Raw genomic sequence first — 17,989 nt, forward strand, 5'->3', positions numbered from 1 at the left:
ATTGACGGCTATAGACGTCAATGGCAGTGAATGAGTTAATTACCTTGTAGTACCATATCACCCTATTAGAGCACTTCGCTCTCGCACTGCAGGCCTATTTGTTGTTCCTAGAGTATTTAAAAGTAGAATGGGAGGGAGAGCCTTCAGTTTGCAGGCCCCTCTTCTGTGGAACCAACTTCCAGACTGGATTCAACTTTTGTTGTGATTTGGTGCTATATAAATAAAATTGAATTGAATGTGGATGTGTATTTTCTTCATTTGTTTCTTACCCCAGATCTGGGCGGTCTCACGTGAAGCAAGTATAAAAGGAAGCGAGCTGCAGTTGTAGGTGTTGGTTAGTGTGTTGGTGTTACGTTTTATTCGAGCCTGCTGTCGTCTCTTTAAATCCACAACTGACCGCTGGCCAAAGTGACACAGCTGTAACCAGTAAGGAATCACATATTTTCCTCTCATGAGAAATGGTTGACAGGTGATTTGAATGCACAACCTTCCTGCAACAAGGTGACAGTGCTAACTAGCACCACAACACCACCAATGTACAGAACTGAACTAAAATGTATTGCATGCTTTTAATTGAAGCTAAACATGAAAACAGTAGAGCTCCTTTGAACATCTAGCAGGTCACTGTGTGGATGAGGGCAGCTTGTGTTCCATGCAGTAGTTAAGGTCTCTTCAAGTACGTGTGCAAGGCTTAAATGTGTTCACACATGCAGCCGCTATTTGGAAGTTTTCTGTGGTAACAAAATGTATGTGGACGCACAGGAAATGGGACTGTCTGGTTCCTCCTCTAACTCAGTTGTGGTAAAGGTCTCTTCAGGACTCTGTGGCTGGCATTCACTATCAATTATAGGCATCCCCTCCTGGATCTCAGGATGTGATTGTGACTCCTGGTCCTCACCCTGTACTATCAGGTTATATGAAGGGTTAGGAAACACATCATTAATTGGAAAAGATGGCAAGCCTGGCTGAGATGTGAGGCCTGTAGTGGGTAAAGTAAGGGGTAGCTGGAGTTTCTTCAGAGGCTTATTGTAGTAACCTTTGGGAGTCTGAGAGAAGGTAAAAGGCATGTAGTCCTGGCCAACAACAGGCTGTGGTGGTCTGAATTTATCATGTAGTTCAGGAACATCCAAGACCTCACTGTAGTAACTCTGATCAAAGGGAAGATGACGAACTGTATGTTCATCCTGAAAAATAGAGAAAATGACCTCACATTCACAGGAAAGATATCTGGATCCATATCGATTATGATGATGCACTATACAAGGAAACCAATAAATAACAGAATAGTACAAATGTGTAGTGGACAGATTTAGCATTAGCTAGCTAATGCTATAATGTCCAAAACACTTCAAATGGCTCTAAAAGTGAATCAGCAAAAAGTGAGTCAGTGTGCAAACATTTGAATGCCCTGTTAATGTGCCCAACTCTACATCTGAAATATATCTGAGAGTTAAGTTGAACTTAAGTTTGGCAACAGAAACTAATTGGTTAGATTTAGGAACCAAAAAAAAAACAACTTACCGGTGATGCCAGCCACTTTTCAGTCAGCACTGGTTTTGGGATTGGAGGACAGACTTTGTGCTTGATGCTGTTGGGAGAAAGAATGCATTAAAATAAATGCCGGACAATGATTGGAAGCAAAAGTGGACAATATTTCACAGAAAATGTATATGCATTGCTTACCATGCCCAGTGTCTATAGCAGATAATTGTGCTGACAGACAGAATAAGAAAAACTGCTCCCAGGGATATCAAGATCAGCATTATCAGTTGATCAGCTGGTGAAAACAATGAACCGCATCGAGTAAATCAAAGAAAATGACAAATGTTGACAGTCTTACTAAAGAAAATAGTCCATATGGGGAAATAATTAACCTACCCGGGGGATTCAAGGTGACATTGATGGATGAATTACCACAAAGTCCAAATGCTGTTGATGCTGTCACCGTGAAGGTGTACATACTGATGTTCAGGTTCTTTGCAGTGAGGCTGGTGGCTTCAGGATCATCTAAATCAACACAGAGTGACCGCCATTATTACAACATAAATACATGTTTACGATCATTGGGCAACACTGGAGACTTACTTCATTTATCTCAGTCACAAGCTAATCTTTGTGTGTGGAGAAACAAAACCAGGACTTTGTTATCAGTAGTGAAACTTAATAGTGTGATTAAAGGTCATTACACAACAAGTGCTTTGCAAGAAAACGGCACAAAATTCTAAATATTTCAGATGTGAATTTGTATTGTGTACATACACACAGAAAGCTTTGTGTTTTTCTGAAAAATATGTCCTTAAAAAAAAAAAATCACACTTCAATCAAAACATGAAGTGATGATAGCTGGTCCTAAAACTTTGAACCAGAAAAAGAAGAAAAGATTCTGGTTTAAACCAGGAGGTTGTATCACAGCCGCATTTGAACATACTTAAGGATCACAGTGTGATATTTGTTTTGAGCTACAGCGCACTAAATCCAGTGGTCTAATTGGTCAGATCTGTGTCTTTGCATCCATAGAATCAGAAAAATGTTTCATGGTTCAAAAAAAGAAAAGCCATAAGTTCATTGAGCAAAATTACATTGTTGGTGTGAACAACTGTATTAACAATAGGTAAACCTGAAAAATATTTCTAACACACAAAATATTTGCACAACCTTTGCGCGTCCAGTGTGTAAAGGCTTTAAGTGTGCTGTCCTACTAGTGCCAGCGATACATTTATAAACAAACTCAGCAAAATATTGCAGTTAAGTGTGCAATAAAGAACAAAAGGATTTGGCTAAGAACATAATTATTAAAACGTTTTTGTGTCAGACACTTCCCCCCCAATCTGATCTTTTCTGCAACCAAGTTAAACTGTTATAATGCTTAGTTAATTTATCCAATTGCAGTCATACTTTGCTTAAATCGACAGACTGACACCACAAAAAAGGGGGACTTGGTTTCTTTTAAACTTGCACCACAAGGGGGCATTATATAAGTCTATGTTCCATCCAAATACGCTTTCATTTCCCAAACTCAAACACATTTTGAGGCACCGCTGACAGTTAAACAGATGCTGGGAAGAATGTTCATGCTGAGGATCCTCGTAGGTGGAGAGAAAGCTCATCGTATGGCAGGACGTAAACAGGAAGCTGATCCTATACTTAATGTCCAGACTGAAATCTTAGCTGGCCTGAGTGAGTATGCCTTCATACTGTACCTGTGCTCACGTTGAAAACGTTCCCGCTCTTGTCCTGGTAGTAGAGAATATATCCCTGGATGGAAGCAGTCTGCTTTTCCAGAGGTATGGGCTCCCAGGATACCTCAACAGCCGAGTCTTCCTGTTTGTATTTGAGTTTAAACAGCTCGATTCCTATTTCTGGAAAGATGTTACATGCATAAAATACACTGCTGATTGAACCATCGCATTTTGTGAGAAATCACTGAATCAGTCTTACTGGTCTCTCTGATGTAGCCCTCTCTTCTCTGTAGTAGCACCGCAGCTCCCTCAGTGCAGGCGTATATGGACAGCAGGTATCTCCGACCATCTTCAAAGTTCTCTGGAACAACAAAAGGAGCTGTGCTGAAACAGATGCAAATATGATCTGCAACAGTTTTGTAGGCAAAGATGAGGACGTACTTGAAAAAACTGTGGTATGAGTTCTGTTGGGAGACACTTTCATCCACTCGAAGGTGCAATTACCGAAGACTGGACACCAGTCCACTATGTAGCCACAGCTGGCGTTAGGACTATCAGGCCAGGACAGGAAGAAGCTACCATTGCTGCCACTGATCCAGGAGGTCTTCACCTCGGATGTATCTGAAAAATACTCTTTAAAATTAGATTTTACAACATACTCCACTTAAAAAAGGAAGAGGTTAAATCAGTATATATAGTAAAACCTTGAGAATTTTTTATGGGTTTTAAAAGCAGTTTAATGCACTTTTAAGGCATTTAGCTTCCCTTTGCAGGCCAATAAAATGTGCAAAAATGTACATACTCATCATGACTTGGACATATAAACACAACAATTACATATTTGTATACTTATAATAGATGTAATCTCAATCATGTGATCATGAAAACTGCTATTCCATTTCTGCATTAGTTTGGAAAACCCTTTGCTTACAGCCTTCTGCACAGATTAGATAAAATCAAACCTTTTCCCCAAATGGAAATCAAAGTGAGCTTATCTGTAATGTGTGGTGCTCTGTTAGCTTCATACCTAGATTGCAGCGGGGGATGATGATGGTCGATGGTGATGAGCTGCCGTTTATGTTTCTAGCCGTGACAGTGACCATGTACTCCTCACTGGGGTCCAGCGTGAGTGTAAGACTGTGATTGCTTCTGGACACGTTGGTTTGGTTTGACTGATTTTTGTCTTTGGTCTTTGCCCAGGACACTTTGTAGTCAAAGATTTCTCCATGGCTCTGATTTGTCAGTGGCACCTGTGGAGACGTAACATCAAGACCTGAAATGGTAACAGTGTCCTCTGAAACATCACTTTCTAACTGTATAAGATGTTGCACTGATATTTTTTCAAATAGATTTAATGAAGATATTTTTTATTGCATCATGTTGTGAGGAAAAAAATGAATCCAACATGCACGTACCAAAAGCTCTAGTTTTTCTAAAGACCACTTGAGGCTGTCTACAAAAGTCAGTTTCCAGATTTAGACCTTACCAAGAGGCCTCATAAAAGCCTTGTAAAAGCCAACTTGGACTCACCTTCCAGGAGATTACAGTCTGGTCTGCCTTCACCTTCATCCACACGTCAAGAGCATCTGGAACTGTGGTGCAACCAGACAAACGACATCTGTTACATTCACAAACTTTTTCAAGTCTTTTCTCTTAAAAAACAAAAAACAAAAACAACTTACCATCACCCTTCGTGCAGATTTTGACACTATTGCTCCAGTCACCCCATTTCCAGAAATGCTGTGATGTTCCACATCGGACCCTCACGTCATAGTCCCAGTGTGGTATCAAGTCCTTGATGACTGCAGCTGTGAGGCCAACTCCAATGCTTTCAGTCTGGTAAACCTACAAGGACAAGAATTATGTTAGCTGACTTCAGTGAAGACTTTTACTTTGAAAAGCCAATACCTTAGCTTCCTTTTTAATCTACTCACTATGGTATTAGAGTTTCCATCACTGACATCTACTTGGCATGTGATGTTGAGATTACTGTACTTCTGCACAGTCCAGCTCCATTTCAGACTGATGTTTCTGGGGTTCACAGTTGAAGCTGCCACTTTGTCTGGAGCAACCATGTGCACTAAAACAAGAGATCACAACAATCAGCTGATCTTAAAGATTAAGAATAGCCTTTTTCCCCTCGTTTTTTCCAAAGTTTTACCTCTTTTGGTCAGGTCCACCCTGTCATGGAGCTCGAGCTTTCCCAGAGGATTAGTGACTGTTAAGGTCCAGTTCCTCTCAGCAGCATCCAGCTCCACTTTTTGCGAGCATTTACCCAATTGATGCATTGGTCCAATGTTGCATGGGCTAAAATGTAAAAATATACACTGCTTAAATATTAACAACAACAAAAAAAAAATCGAAGAACCCAGCAGGACTGCTAATGTTTTATGGAAGCAAATAAAGGCCCTTTCTCTCACCAGCCTCCACCGGCAGATTTTGTGAGCATTTTCCCAATGCTGTAGTGCAAAAGCATAAGTAGCTTAAGTCTTTACCACAAAGGCTTCTGTTGGCTTCTCTGTTTACCACAAAGTAAACACAAAGTATGATGCAGTACTCGATACTACTGTGCCTGAGTGTGGTATCCATTTAGCCCATTATCTTTCATAGTGAGAGAAAAAGAAAAAGACAAACTAACCGATGTTTGTGCATTTTGGACTGTATATAACAAACATACTATAAACATAAGAGATTTTCAGTGGTCCCAACTGCGGCCATTCACATATTCCCATCTACCTCACTACTCCAACAGAGGTTGCTTCATCAATTATTCAGAAAGATAAAATGAAATGAAATCTAGTACAACAAAGACATTTATATGTAAAGCAGGGAGTGACTGTATAATATTTTTCTGAAATCAGTAGTCAGATTACATTTTATTTACTTATTCTGACTAGCCTTTCTTTAGTCCCATACTGGAGCTCATTGTTACAACAGAGGTGTTGTGCATTTCCTTTTACCTTTCCTGGAGCAGGTATTTTCTTCTCACTTCTTCAACATCCTCTATTTTCCTTGTTATATTCCAAAAACAATCGATGGATTCCAGATCCTGGGTTTCACACTGAAGACTACTGTCACTAGGGGGGTCTAAATTTAAGGGAAATATCAAGAAAACAAAAAAGAAGAACCAGCATTTAATTACAAGGTACATTTGACAAAACCACAAACCGCCCTCAAATGCTACAGTGCAGTGAAAAAGTATTTGGCCTCATTGTGCCAAATTTAAATGTTTCAAATCATCAAACAAATGTTAACAATAGACAAAAAAAAGAGTAAGTACAAAATACAGTTTTTAAGTGATGGTTTTGTTCATTAAGACAAAATGCTATCAAAAGCTCCCTGGCCTGTGTTGTGTGTACAGTAATTCCTTTTTCTCAGTACTTTGTGTCATACTTACATCCAGCATGAAAACTGGCTCCGCTGATGTCTCCTTTGGTTGTTTCACATATTACATCCCTCCAATTTTCTGATTGTTGGTCCAGGTGAACAGTCAGGGAGTGCACATGTTCACTGATCTTTGTAGTCGTTACATTAGTGCCTTTATAGTTGAGTAGAAACATTGTTTTAATACTTTCCCCATCTGGCACCATGCAGCAGAATGTGGCTGTGCTGCCCACCTCCAATATTTGGTCTCTTGGGAGAACCAGTATTTCATCCTGGTCTGAAGAAGCACAGTGATAAGAATAAACGAGACTGTAAAGTGTTTAAGAATCAAAAAAGATCAAATGATTTGAACTTAATATTAACCAGGTAGCGTCTTCTGCATCCATGGGCTTGATTGGTTGTTGTATTGGGACCTGAGCCGGACTGAATGGCGAGCACACTGCGATGGTAAATGGGAAGTCCATTTCCAGGAATGAGTAGATCCTATCTGTGCAGGTGCCACAACAACTTCACCCTACAACATTATCATAAACACATTAGAGGAACAGCTTTTTGTTTGGAGGCTACAGAAGTGAGGATTATAGTTACCCATAATAATCTCTTACATTGTGTTCAGGTTTGTCTGCAATGAGAAGCTGCAGCTCGTACACGAGCCCATCTCGTATCACAGAGCAAGAAGGGTCATCTTCCCACTTTAACAGGAAACTGTCGTAGTCAAGAGTCACATTCTGAGGTCCACAACGCAAAACACCTAAAGGAAGTGACCACAGGACATTTTATGGTTAAAGTGGAACACTGAGCAATTCTTGAGATAAAAAAGACAGTTAGGCTGTCAGTGAGCACACAGACTCATACTGATATTTTGTTAATGGCCTCTGGTATCTAGCAGACACAAACAGTGTCATGAACAAGTATAGTATTATAGGCACGTCCATTATGTCTGCCAGATGGGGTGACTAGGACACTAAAACACTGAGGCTTAAAAATGCAGAGTCCAAAATCAGTGGTTAAATCGTGTTGCCTGTATCATTTTTTGGGAGGAGCTGAGAGTAAATATAAAAACAACTTACTAAGCAGACATTTGAAAGCCCTGCTCTATTTTTAGACTTGACTGATGAGGAATAGCAAGGGAACACTTTAGTTTCGGGGAATAACAGGTGATTTTCTGTACCGATTATGTTTTTAAAAAAAAGCAAGATGAAAAAGAAAAGCCACTGTGCAGTCATGTGATGTTGTACAGCTAACTGATGTGTGATTTAAGGGCAAAGATGATGCGCTGCTGGTTTGTAAAGTCTTTTTTCAAACCACTTCATCAAGTCATTGAACATATGTGTCCACACATGGATGTCTGCTATATATTTCTTAATAATACAATAATATTTTTCTCTACAAAGCTGAAACAGAGTTTTTGGGGTTCTGTCAAGAGAATTAACCACACAGGAAGTGATATTATTTGTCAGACATTTGCATTTAAAATGCTCAAAAACTGACAGACAGGAACAAGAAATCCACACAAATTAGTGAAGGTAAAGAAGATAGCTTGCAGACTTGTCTGCACCAGTCTGCCAGTTACAATGACCTTGGTTCTGAAAAATTGCAAACTTTGAACATTTATGTGAAACAAATTTGAATTATCAATCTGATTCAGAATAGGAATTAAGAAAAAAACTATTTATACACACACAAAATGTTTAAAAAGAAATTATGCACATATTCTTTCACATCCACAAAAATGAGTTCTTGGGCCACCTATGACCACACCTCCACCCTCGCATGCTGTAACTTTATCTTGCTGACACGCACTGTATTTGTTTGTTTTATGACCAGTAAGAATCTGCACATAAAAAATATCCTGTATACACAACTACAGCCTTTGCTGAAAATGGAGACTTCTTTACTAAAAATATCAGATACTTTCTGTACCTACAGATTGTCACAGAGGTTAGAGGATGACATACTCACCGTCTTCTTGTCCATCTTGTGTGCTTTCTCTGAAGAGTGAGAGCAATAACAACCACGTGATCATGATAATAATAATCCTGATAATCCTCGTTTAGAGCTGTTTGTTTATTTAGATAGAAAAAACCTTCAAGAATTCAGCCGGGTAGTTGCGGTGATAAACATCAGCTCGTCAGAGTGGTTGAAAAGCAGATTCCTGAGGCTTCTTTCATAGAAACAAAAGCATGTTCACGGGGATGTTTGGGTTTTATTTGAAGAATCCGAGAACAAAGACTCGAACAGGGAAGAGTCACAGTGTTGGTGTCAGGTTACTCCCTGTAGCCTCCCTCCCTTCACATATACAATATGGAAATCCATTTGATTGTGAAATCCATGTGGACCCCACCACAGGAAATGGAGCATTATGTTCTCGTAAATGTGACTCACAGCAGCGAGCTCAGACATGCTCTGATGCTCCAGAAAAACATCGGTCAGGGAGAATCGAGCCTTAGATTCTGAAAAACATGATGATTCCAAACTTGGCATAATGACAGGACCTGCCGGCTCTGATTTTCAGACCAGTTATTGTAAAGCTTTAATTTAAAATTGATTCTTTGCTAAGTTCTCTGTGTAGACACTACACTGGTTCATCCTTCTAGTTAAGTGTTTTTTTTAATGCATGAATGATTCATAGTTCAGTGTTAAGTGGTAAAACATTTCTCTGAAAACAGCCAGGTACGATGACTGGACTGAAAGTGAGAGCAAAAGCAGACAATGTCCAAAGGAAAATGCTAGAAGACCATGAAAAAGTCTGAAGAACTAATGGTTAAGCTCACTTGACCCTTTATACTGGTGCTGCAGTTGTGACATCACTTTTAGGGCACACTGCTTTTTATGAAGTTAATAACTCGGCACTCCAGCATCAAATCCAAATACTTCTCTGAGTTCTTGCACAAAGTAAATAAGCACCAAAAACCACTTAATAATAATAATAATAATAATAATAATAATAATAACAACAACAACAACAACAACAACAACAACAACAACAACAACAACAACAACAACAACAACATGGCAGACAAAAAGTTACTGCTGATGCTTTAAAATGTGGAGTCCAAAATGGTAGCTCTATTGTTTGCATACAGTCAAAATTATGTATGCACATTTTTATGATTAGATAATTAAATGTCTGCACCCTTGCTAACCCTGCAGCCAAAACATTTCATGTATCCATAAATAAGTAGGTGCCTATCAAAGAAAATTCCTGTTATTCCTGTTGAAGCTCAACATGTACAACTATGAGATTTCCATTAGTTTACTCCAATAAGTGAAACAAAGAATAATTTATCTGCATAAAAACGGAAGACCGTCAGCAAAGGAAGCTGAGGCCATGAAGACCAGCATTAACACTACAGTTCTAGGGAAAAATAAATCTCATTAACATGTATGTACATGCACTTTGTCTCTTTTACATTAAATTGCACAGAAATTAGCGACACTAAATCCCTGACCTCCAAACTCATATTAAAAACAATTTTAATCCCATTTGTCAAAATTTTATGGTAGGTAATATGCAGAGGTGGCAAAAGTACAGACTTTCCTTACTTAAGTAGAAATAAACTGTGTTAAAAACACTCCAGTAAAAACTGAATTATTGAAGAAACTTCTTTACTTAAGTAAAAGTGAAAAAGTGCCTACTCTGAAATGTACTCAAAGTAAAAAGTAGCTCCTTAAAGGACAATTCTACTAACCATTTGTGTACAACTGAACCTTATATAGTAATGTAACAGTAAAATGATATTTTAACATATCTAGAATAAAAAAATCTTCTAATCTAAATTCTAATTCAAATCTGGTATGTAGGACACAAGGAAACAAATCATTTAAAAAATACCTCCTTTCTGTTGCCTACATGGTAGAGGGTGACTTTGCCTGCATACCAAAACAGTCAAATGAGAACAGTCAGGGATTACAGTAGGATTCAGCAGGTGCAGGTGCTATGATCTCTGTAGTGGCTCAGCAAAGGGAACATATTGAGAAGTTAATAATTAAGTTAGAATTAAGCAAATTCTCTTCTACACTTGACGTAACCTAAATCTGACCATGAGTACCACAGCCACTGTGCACCAGTCCAACACAGAGCTTTACTGTGAGCTCACCACATTAATGCAAGCTAACCTGTTTATCTTTAAGAAAACTACACAGAATGTTCATGCTACATTTCAATAAAACTGAGCGGAAACTTCACGGTGTGGGTTTCTATGCCTGAGCAGCTCTTGTAGGCCATCACTTTTGTCCTTCAAAATCACTGCCTTAACAGTGTATTAACTTTTTTTTTGGTTTGATTACATACTTACATTGCATGAGAGTTTATTCACAAGAGTGTAACAAAGATCCATAGATTATTTCTCTGTTGTTGGCTAACAGCAGCTAACAGATAAAAACAGCAGTTCTTTCTGACAGAAAAGTTCAGGATATTCTCAACAACTAACCTCAGTATTAATATCATCTGTCAGAAGTGAGTCTCACTGACTCATCAGCCCATCCAGTAAACGGTGGAATGACAGCCTACCCGGTCCAACAAAGAGCTTAAGGGTGGATCAGGTCGGGAGCAATTTTGTGCTGATATTATTCAGATATGTTAAAATATTGTGCATATACAAACAGTACTGGAAATACACCACAGAAACACACACAGTACGAGCCTCCTCAGATTTCAGCATTTCAGACCATTGAAGTTGCTTTTTTTTCCTGTCAGTTTTAGCTGAAGTTTCATGGCCAGGGAGCAGCTGTTTACCTGCACACACATGGGGGCATAGTGGCATGTGGCTAGCACTGATGGATCACAGTGGGTACTCTCGCGTACGCCAGCTTCCTTCTACAGTTCAAAGGGTGGATCAGGTCGGGTTTAGTGGTTATTCTAAATGACCCGCAGGTGTGAATGTGAGTGTTTATGGTTGTCTCTCTTTCTGTCTTAGCCCTTTGACAGACTGGCAACCTGTCCAGTGTGTGTGCCGCCTCCCGCCCTATAGCAACTAGGATAGGCTCATGCCCCCCTATGACTTCGATAAGCAGAATAGGATGTATGGCTGTACACAGATGTTTTCAGATATGTGTTGCTGATCTTTAACTTTAAACATTTATTTTTAGCTGACATTTATTTGCTGCAACATCAAAGTGGTGTGACAGCTTGACTTAGCTGTAGACTTCAGTTACTTTGGGATGGTTTTAAACTTTGTTTTCTGTTAACACTAAAAGTGCCTTTAAAGGGGTATTTTGCTTACAACTTTTTTATTGGTGTGTTTCCAGGATTTTCTAAAAGGTGTTGAACAACAACAATGAAGTGTGGCCAGAGGACACTTAATGGGCATGCCAGCCTTTTATGATCTTGAGGAATAGTAGGGGCTCAAAAAATGAATATTTAGTATGTTCATTAACAATATATCTGGCTCAGTTGTAAGAATGATTAATAAGAAGTTTGTGGACTGAAAGTCATTTAATGATATTTATCTCTAATGGTCATGAATAGAAACCCCAAAACAATTTAAATTTCAGATGACAGTTTCCCTTTAGTGGCCTCAACTGAATGGGCTAAAATAAAACAACCATAACAAATGTATCGTCATGGGGCCGGCCGGGCAGACACAGGGACCATGACATGTGGTACATCACCCAATAAGTGGTAAATGTAATTGTATACGGTACCGGTAAATGACACATTCCAACATTTCCAGAAGGCACATGAAGGGCAACTAATTTTATAGAGATTGTTTTTCTTTGTTAGCCTTTTTATATACCCCCTGACAACAGCTAACAAGCGTTGGGTGCCTTAACTACTCTGCTGTAATTAAAGCAATTTGTGCCTTTAGCTATTGGTGATAAAATAAGTGAAAATAAAAGTGGAAAGAATCAGGACATGCACTAAGAGTAGAGGTACCTCAGAAATATGCTTAATTATATCCTTATATAGTGTTTGATACACATGCATGTTACGACCCAGCTCAAAAGCCGCAACATAAAAAAGGAGACAAATACCATAGTGTTTGTCAGAAGAGGTTTTTTTTTTTTCTTAAAATGGAATACCAGGTTGGCTAAAATGGCTGGTGCCACCAAGGCAAAGACAAGCGAGCTCCCTGGAAGCTTGCCTCAGGTATGCTTTTATCCACACCTGACTAGGTGTGGCCAATTAGCACCAGCTGAACACATTGAGGAGATTAGCGGCTGCAGAGGGATGTAACAATGCAATCATCAACACAGCAGGTCACACAGCCTTCCTGGTGCTGTACTGTTTCTCTCCATATGAACAGACTTTGAAGGAAACCAGACACAATCAAAGCATTAAAAAAACACTTCTTGTTTGAAGCTTCTTGTTTTATTGGTTTACAGCATTGATTCAAAGGTGATTTCTTGGTTCTTACAGACAGAGATCAACAGCAAAGACCTCTCAGCAGCTACATGAAATATTCACATTTTTTAATAAGGTAGGACACACATAATCAATCGGTTGGTACTGAAGTCCTCTCTTCATTGTTCATTATTTATTTGCTTCAATATGATGAGTTGAGTTTCTGTGGTGATGGCACAGAGATTCAGACACGTCATTAAAGTAAAAATGCAAACAGCTGTAACTTGTACAGACTTTGCAGTCAGGTTTGGAGAGATTCAACACAGAAAAATAATTCAAGCTTTAGAGGGGCTTCTCTCAAATGTCTGACTCAGTGGAACGTCTAGATACATTTAAAGAAACTTTTAGAATTTCTTAGAGATCGGTTAGCAATGCCCTAGGAACATCTAGGATAAACTATGTATTCACTGACAAAGGTCACTGAACCTAAATCAAGTGCAGGTTTTTGCAGTCTCTCATAATTTGCATGGAAGATGCTGAGCTGGCTGCAAACACTCACCATTTACTCTCTGAGTAAGTGCAACAGAAACAGAAAATGTTCCCTTATAAAGTAAAACGTTAAATGTGATGATAACATTAGTAAGACAAAGCCTTTACTTAGAAGGTGAAGAATCTCCATTTCCAGTTTGTGGCACACTTTTTTCACAGTTTCATTACAGTTCAGAGAGCCGTTAACAAGTTATTTCTAGACAAGTTCAAACTTCTGGCAACCTGCTAGTAACCAAAGCAGTTATCAGTGCAGCGCTGTATACCCGTTTGTGACCAATTTCTTGTCAACTGACAGTCAGGGAGCACACATTTTTCCACAGCGACCAGTGGTTGTACTCTCTGATATGTCCCTAGTATTGTGGGACAGAGCCCTTAAAAATTAAGTACCTTGAGGGATACAATGTCCCGTCATGAGAGCAGTGTTTCCAGAGTAAATTCAAATAATGCCCATTTGGTGCCACTTGGACACCAACAAGAGAAACCTGTCCTTTTCATGTCTTAAAGAGAGCTTGATGTGAACCAGCCACAGGAATGACTGTACAGTAGTGTCCGAAACGAACAGACCCCAAAGGTTCAACAGCAGCATCTTAGAGCAGTGTTTTTCAAACCCGCCATTCATACTGTATGTGTCACTGATGTGGTGACAAACAAAATAAATTTGCAGGGCACAAAATCTTTGAAAACCACTAATGCTCTGGTCCACTAACATAATTGGCTAACAACAAACAACTAGGATTATAATTCAGGTGTGAGTGTGTGAGCATCTAAACAGAAAAGCTTTAATGCCAAAATGTACTCCTAGGATCTCATTTGAAAGGAAACATCTTCTATTTTCTGAAAATGTCCTGTTTGTGTGAATGAAACTAAACTCACACCTAACTTTAGCTGAGTTGCTGATGACCAGGTGGATGAAGCTAACCAACTATGCCGTAGTTAACGATGCATAAAGTGCCTGAATTAGGCTTAAATGTGTTCACATATGCAGCAGCTAGTTGGATGTCTTCTGTGGTAGCAAAATGTATGTGGACACACAGGATATGGGACTGTTTGGGTACTCCTCTAACTCAGTTGTGGTAAAGGTCTCATCAGGACTCTGAGACTGGTATCCACTAAAGCTTCTGATTAAAGGTATTCCCTCATGGACCTCGGGCCCTGATTTGACTTCATGGTCCACACTTTGCAATACCAGGTTGTATGATGGGTTGTACGACAGATTAGGAAAAACGCCATTGATTGGAGAAGATGGCAAGCCTGGCTGAGATGTGAGGCCTGTAGTGGGTAAAGTGAGACATGGCTGGGATTTCTTCAGAGGCTTATTGTAGTAACCTTTGGGAGTCTGAGAGAAGGTAAAAGGCTTGTAGTCCTGGTCAACAACAGGCTGTGGTGGTCTGAATTGATCATGTAGCTTAGGAATATCCAAGACCTCTCTGTAGTAACTCTGATCAAAATGAAGATGATGACTCGTATGTTCATCCTGAAAAACAGAGAAAATGACATCACATTCACAGGAAAGATATCTTGGTGCTTAGAGATTAGGACAATGGACTATACAAGGAAATCAACAAATAACTGAATAGTAGAATATCCTGATATATAGATGCATCATTAGCTGGCCAATGCTACATGATATAGTACTGGCCATCTCAACTTACTGGTAATGTCAGCCACTGGTCGGTCAGCACTGGCTTTGGGATTGGAGGATAGACTTTGTGTTTGATGCTGTTGGGTCAAAGAATGCATCAAAATATAAACAAAAACAATTATTGGAAGCAAAAGTGGCAAATTTCACAGAAAATAAATGTGCATTGCTTACCATGCCCATTGTCTGGAGCAGATAATTGTGCTGACAGACAGAATAAGGAAAACTGCTCCCAGGGATATCAAGATCAGCATTATCAGTTGATCAGCTGGTGAAAACAATGAACCGCATCGAGTAAATCAAAGAAAATGACAAATGTTGACAGTCTTACTAAAGAAAATAGTCCATATGGGGAAATAATTAACCTACCCGGGGGATTCAAGGTGACATTGATGGATGAATTACCACAAAGTCCAAATGCTGTTGATGCTGTCACCGTGAAGGTGTACATACTGATGTTCAGGTTCTTTGCAGTGAGGCTGGTGGCTTCAGGATCATCTAAATCAACACAGAGTGACCGCCATTATTACAACATAAATACATGTTTACGATCATTGGGCAACACTGGAGACTTACTTCATTTATCTCAGTCACAAGCTAATCTTTGTGTGTGGAGAAACAAAACCAGGACTTTGTTATCAGAAGAGAAACTTAATAGTGTGATTAAGTGTGTCATCGTCTGAGTGACAATCAATTTGTAAATGAACACGTCAGCAACATGTTTCAGTTAACACCTTAATACTACAAAAGATGCAAGAAAAAACTTGATGTACAGCAAATCAGTTGAAGACGTAATTTTTTGACATTTTTTAGTATAAAAGACTTTCAAATGAATCTGATATTTTCTGCCACCAATTTGAAGAGTTATAGCCCTTAATATTTCATCCAATTACAACCATAAAACAGGCATGGTTTGTTTTACGTTTGTGCCACAAGGGGTTGTTATTTCCATTTGTTAGATCTGGCATTATTAACAGTTTCTAAGTCCAAGATAATGGAAAAAAGTGGGATCATGGTCAAATTAACCCAATAAAATCATCATATGCCAGGAGGTAAACACTAACGATGGATTAAAATCAGCTAACAGAGCACCTATGGAAAAGTGCTGATCCTTTGACTTCTAAGAACCTGGCGCATCAATTGATTCATTTCAAAACCATACACAGAACAAACATTACACCCTATAGGAGGTTCCAGATGAAACTACAGGCTACCTATCACTGTCACATCTGCAATGATTCGTCACCAGGCACGTTTTTGCACATGTTTTGGGACTGTCCTGTTGTATCCAATTTTTGGGTCTTTGTGAACTCTGTGTTATCTGAGGTGCTGGACGTTTTTTATATTCCCAATCCTGGTCTTTGTCTCCTTAATGATACCTCTGAAATCTCCTTAAAACAAATACAATGCAAAATGTTGTTCGCTGGATTCACATCCGCAAAGAAGACTATTACAAAGCAATGGTTCAGTCCTGACATTTGTATGGAATCATTCTGGATACGATGTCTTATCCGTGTTATTAATTTTGAACATACCACAGCAAAATTAAATAAAGCTCGACCCACGACTGTTGAAGTTTGGAAAATCTTCTCATCCAAAGTTATCTCCTGGAACAGGCACTAACTCTTTTTGACTGTGTTTTTGTGTTTTTTCTTTGCTGTCCCTATGCCTTGTGACCAATGTTTGCTTTGCTACTGCAGTTTACAGTTGTGCTGTATATGTCTGTACCCCCCCTCCCCCAACCCCGTTTTAAATCAATAAAATGTTGATCACAAAAAAAATAAGTGCTGATCCTATACTTAATGTCCAGACAGAAATCTTAGCTGGCCTGAGTGAGTATGCCTTCATACTGTACCTGTGCTCACGTTGAAAACATTCCCGCTCTTGTCCTGGTAGTAGAGAATATATCCCTGGATGGAAGCAGTCTGCTTTTCCAGAGGTATGGGCTCCCAGGATACCTCAACAGCCGAGTCTTCCTGTTTGTATTTGAGTTTAAACAGCTCGATTCCTATTTCTGGAAAGATGTTACATGCATAAAATACACTGCTGATTGAACCATCGCATTTTGTGAGAAATCACTGAATCAGTCTTACTGGTCTCTCTGATGTAGCCCTCTCTTCTCTGTAGTAGCACCGCAGCTCCCTCAGTGCAGGCGTATATGGACAGCAGGTATCTCCGACCATCTTCAAAGTTCTCTGGAACAACAAAAGGAGCTGTGCTGAAACAGATGCAAATATGATCTGCAACAGTTTTGTAGGCAAAGATGAGGACGTACTTGAAAAAACTGTGGTATGAGTTCTGTTGGGAGACACTTTCATCCACTCGAAGGTGCAATTACCGAAGACTGGACACCAGTCCACTATGTAGCCACAGCTGGCGTTAGGACTATCAGGCCAGGACAGGAAGAAGCTACCATTGCTGCCACTGATCCAGGAGGTCTTCACCTCGGATGTATCTGAAAAATACTCTTTAAAATTAGATTTTACAACATACTCCACTTAAAAAAGGAAGAGGTTAAATCAGTATATATAGTAAAACCTTGAGAATTTTTTATGGGTTTTAAAAGCAGTTTAATGCACTTTTAAGGCATTTAGCTTCCCTTTGCAGGCCAATAAAATGTGCAAAAATGTACATACTCATCATGACTTGGACATATAAACACAACAATTACATATTTGTATACTTATAATAGATGTAATCTCAATCATGTGATCATGAAAACTGCTATTCCATTTCTGCATTAGTTTGGAAAACCCTTTGCTTACAGCCTTCTGCACAGATTAGATAAAATCAAACCTTTTCCCCAAATGGAAATCAAAGTGAGCTTATCTGTAATGTGTGGTGCTCTGTTAGCTTCATACCTAGATTGCAGCGGGGGATGATGATGGTCGATGGTGATGAGCTGCCGTTTATGTTTCTAGCCGTGACAGTGACCATGTACTCCTCACTGGG

General features: G+C 39.3%; 2 protein-coding genes across 5 annotated transcripts in view; both read right to left on the bottom strand.

Moving 5' to 3' along the window:
* Window positions 1-8,842, bottom strand: part of LOC102289956 (leukemia inhibitory factor receptor) — a 28,628-nt gene extending 19,786 nt beyond the window's left edge. The window contains exons 1-17 of one of the 3 annotated variants that reach the window (XM_042218724.1): window positions 8,526-8,839; window positions 7,169-7,314; window positions 6,927-7,077; window positions 6,577-6,840; window positions 6,140-6,266; window positions 5,341-5,486; window positions 5,114-5,259; window positions 4,862-5,015; window positions 4,710-4,771; window positions 4,207-4,429; window positions 3,621-3,800; window positions 3,439-3,540; window positions 3,201-3,359; window positions 1,879-2,007; window positions 1,684-1,777; window positions 1,522-1,588; window positions 163-1,184 (exon numbers count right to left, since the gene is read on the bottom strand). In XM_042218724.1, the coding sequence (XP_042074658.1) occupies window positions 717-1,184; window positions 1,522-1,588; window positions 1,684-1,777; window positions 1,879-2,007; window positions 3,201-3,359; window positions 3,439-3,540; window positions 3,621-3,800; window positions 4,207-4,429; window positions 4,710-4,771; window positions 4,862-5,015; window positions 5,114-5,259; window positions 5,341-5,486; window positions 6,140-6,266; window positions 6,577-6,840; window positions 6,927-7,077; window positions 7,169-7,314; window positions 8,526-8,589 (2,682 nt within the window). In that variant the 5' untranslated portion in view covers window positions 8,590-8,839 and the 3' untranslated portion in view covers window positions 163-716. Of the gene's footprint in view, window positions 1-162; window positions 1,185-1,521; window positions 1,589-1,683; window positions 1,778-1,878; window positions 2,008-3,200; window positions 3,360-3,438; window positions 3,541-3,620; window positions 3,801-4,206; window positions 4,430-4,709; window positions 4,772-4,861; window positions 5,025-5,113; window positions 5,260-5,340; window positions 5,487-6,139; window positions 6,267-6,576; window positions 6,841-6,926; window positions 7,078-7,168; window positions 7,315-8,525 lie in introns of those variants that run through there. The other 2 variants (XM_042218722.1, XM_042218723.1) reach the window with 2 other exon arrangements.
* A 3,214-nt stretch (window positions 8,843-12,056) lies between these two features.
* LOC102289449 (leukemia inhibitory factor receptor) lies at window positions 12,057-17,989 on the bottom strand (the record flags this gene model as incomplete). 2 transcript variants are annotated; one of them, XM_042218726.1, is given in 9 exon segments in its annotated part: window positions 12,057-14,399; window positions 14,491-14,872; window positions 15,051-15,117; window positions 15,212-15,305; window positions 15,407-15,535; window positions 16,893-17,051; window positions 17,131-17,232; window positions 17,313-17,492; window positions 17,899-17,989. In XM_042218726.1, coding segments are annotated over 9 exon segments (1,242 nt in total), but the record flags the coding sequence as incomplete, so codon positions are not given.

The sequence above is a fragment of the Haplochromis burtoni genome, unplaced genomic scaffold (assembly GCF_018398535.1).
Source record: "Haplochromis burtoni strain Fernald_Lab_line unplaced genomic scaffold, NCSU_Asbu1 Contig_22, whole genome shotgun sequence".
Classification (NCBI taxonomy): Eukaryota; Metazoa; Chordata; class Actinopteri; order Cichliformes; family Cichlidae; genus Haplochromis; species Haplochromis burtoni.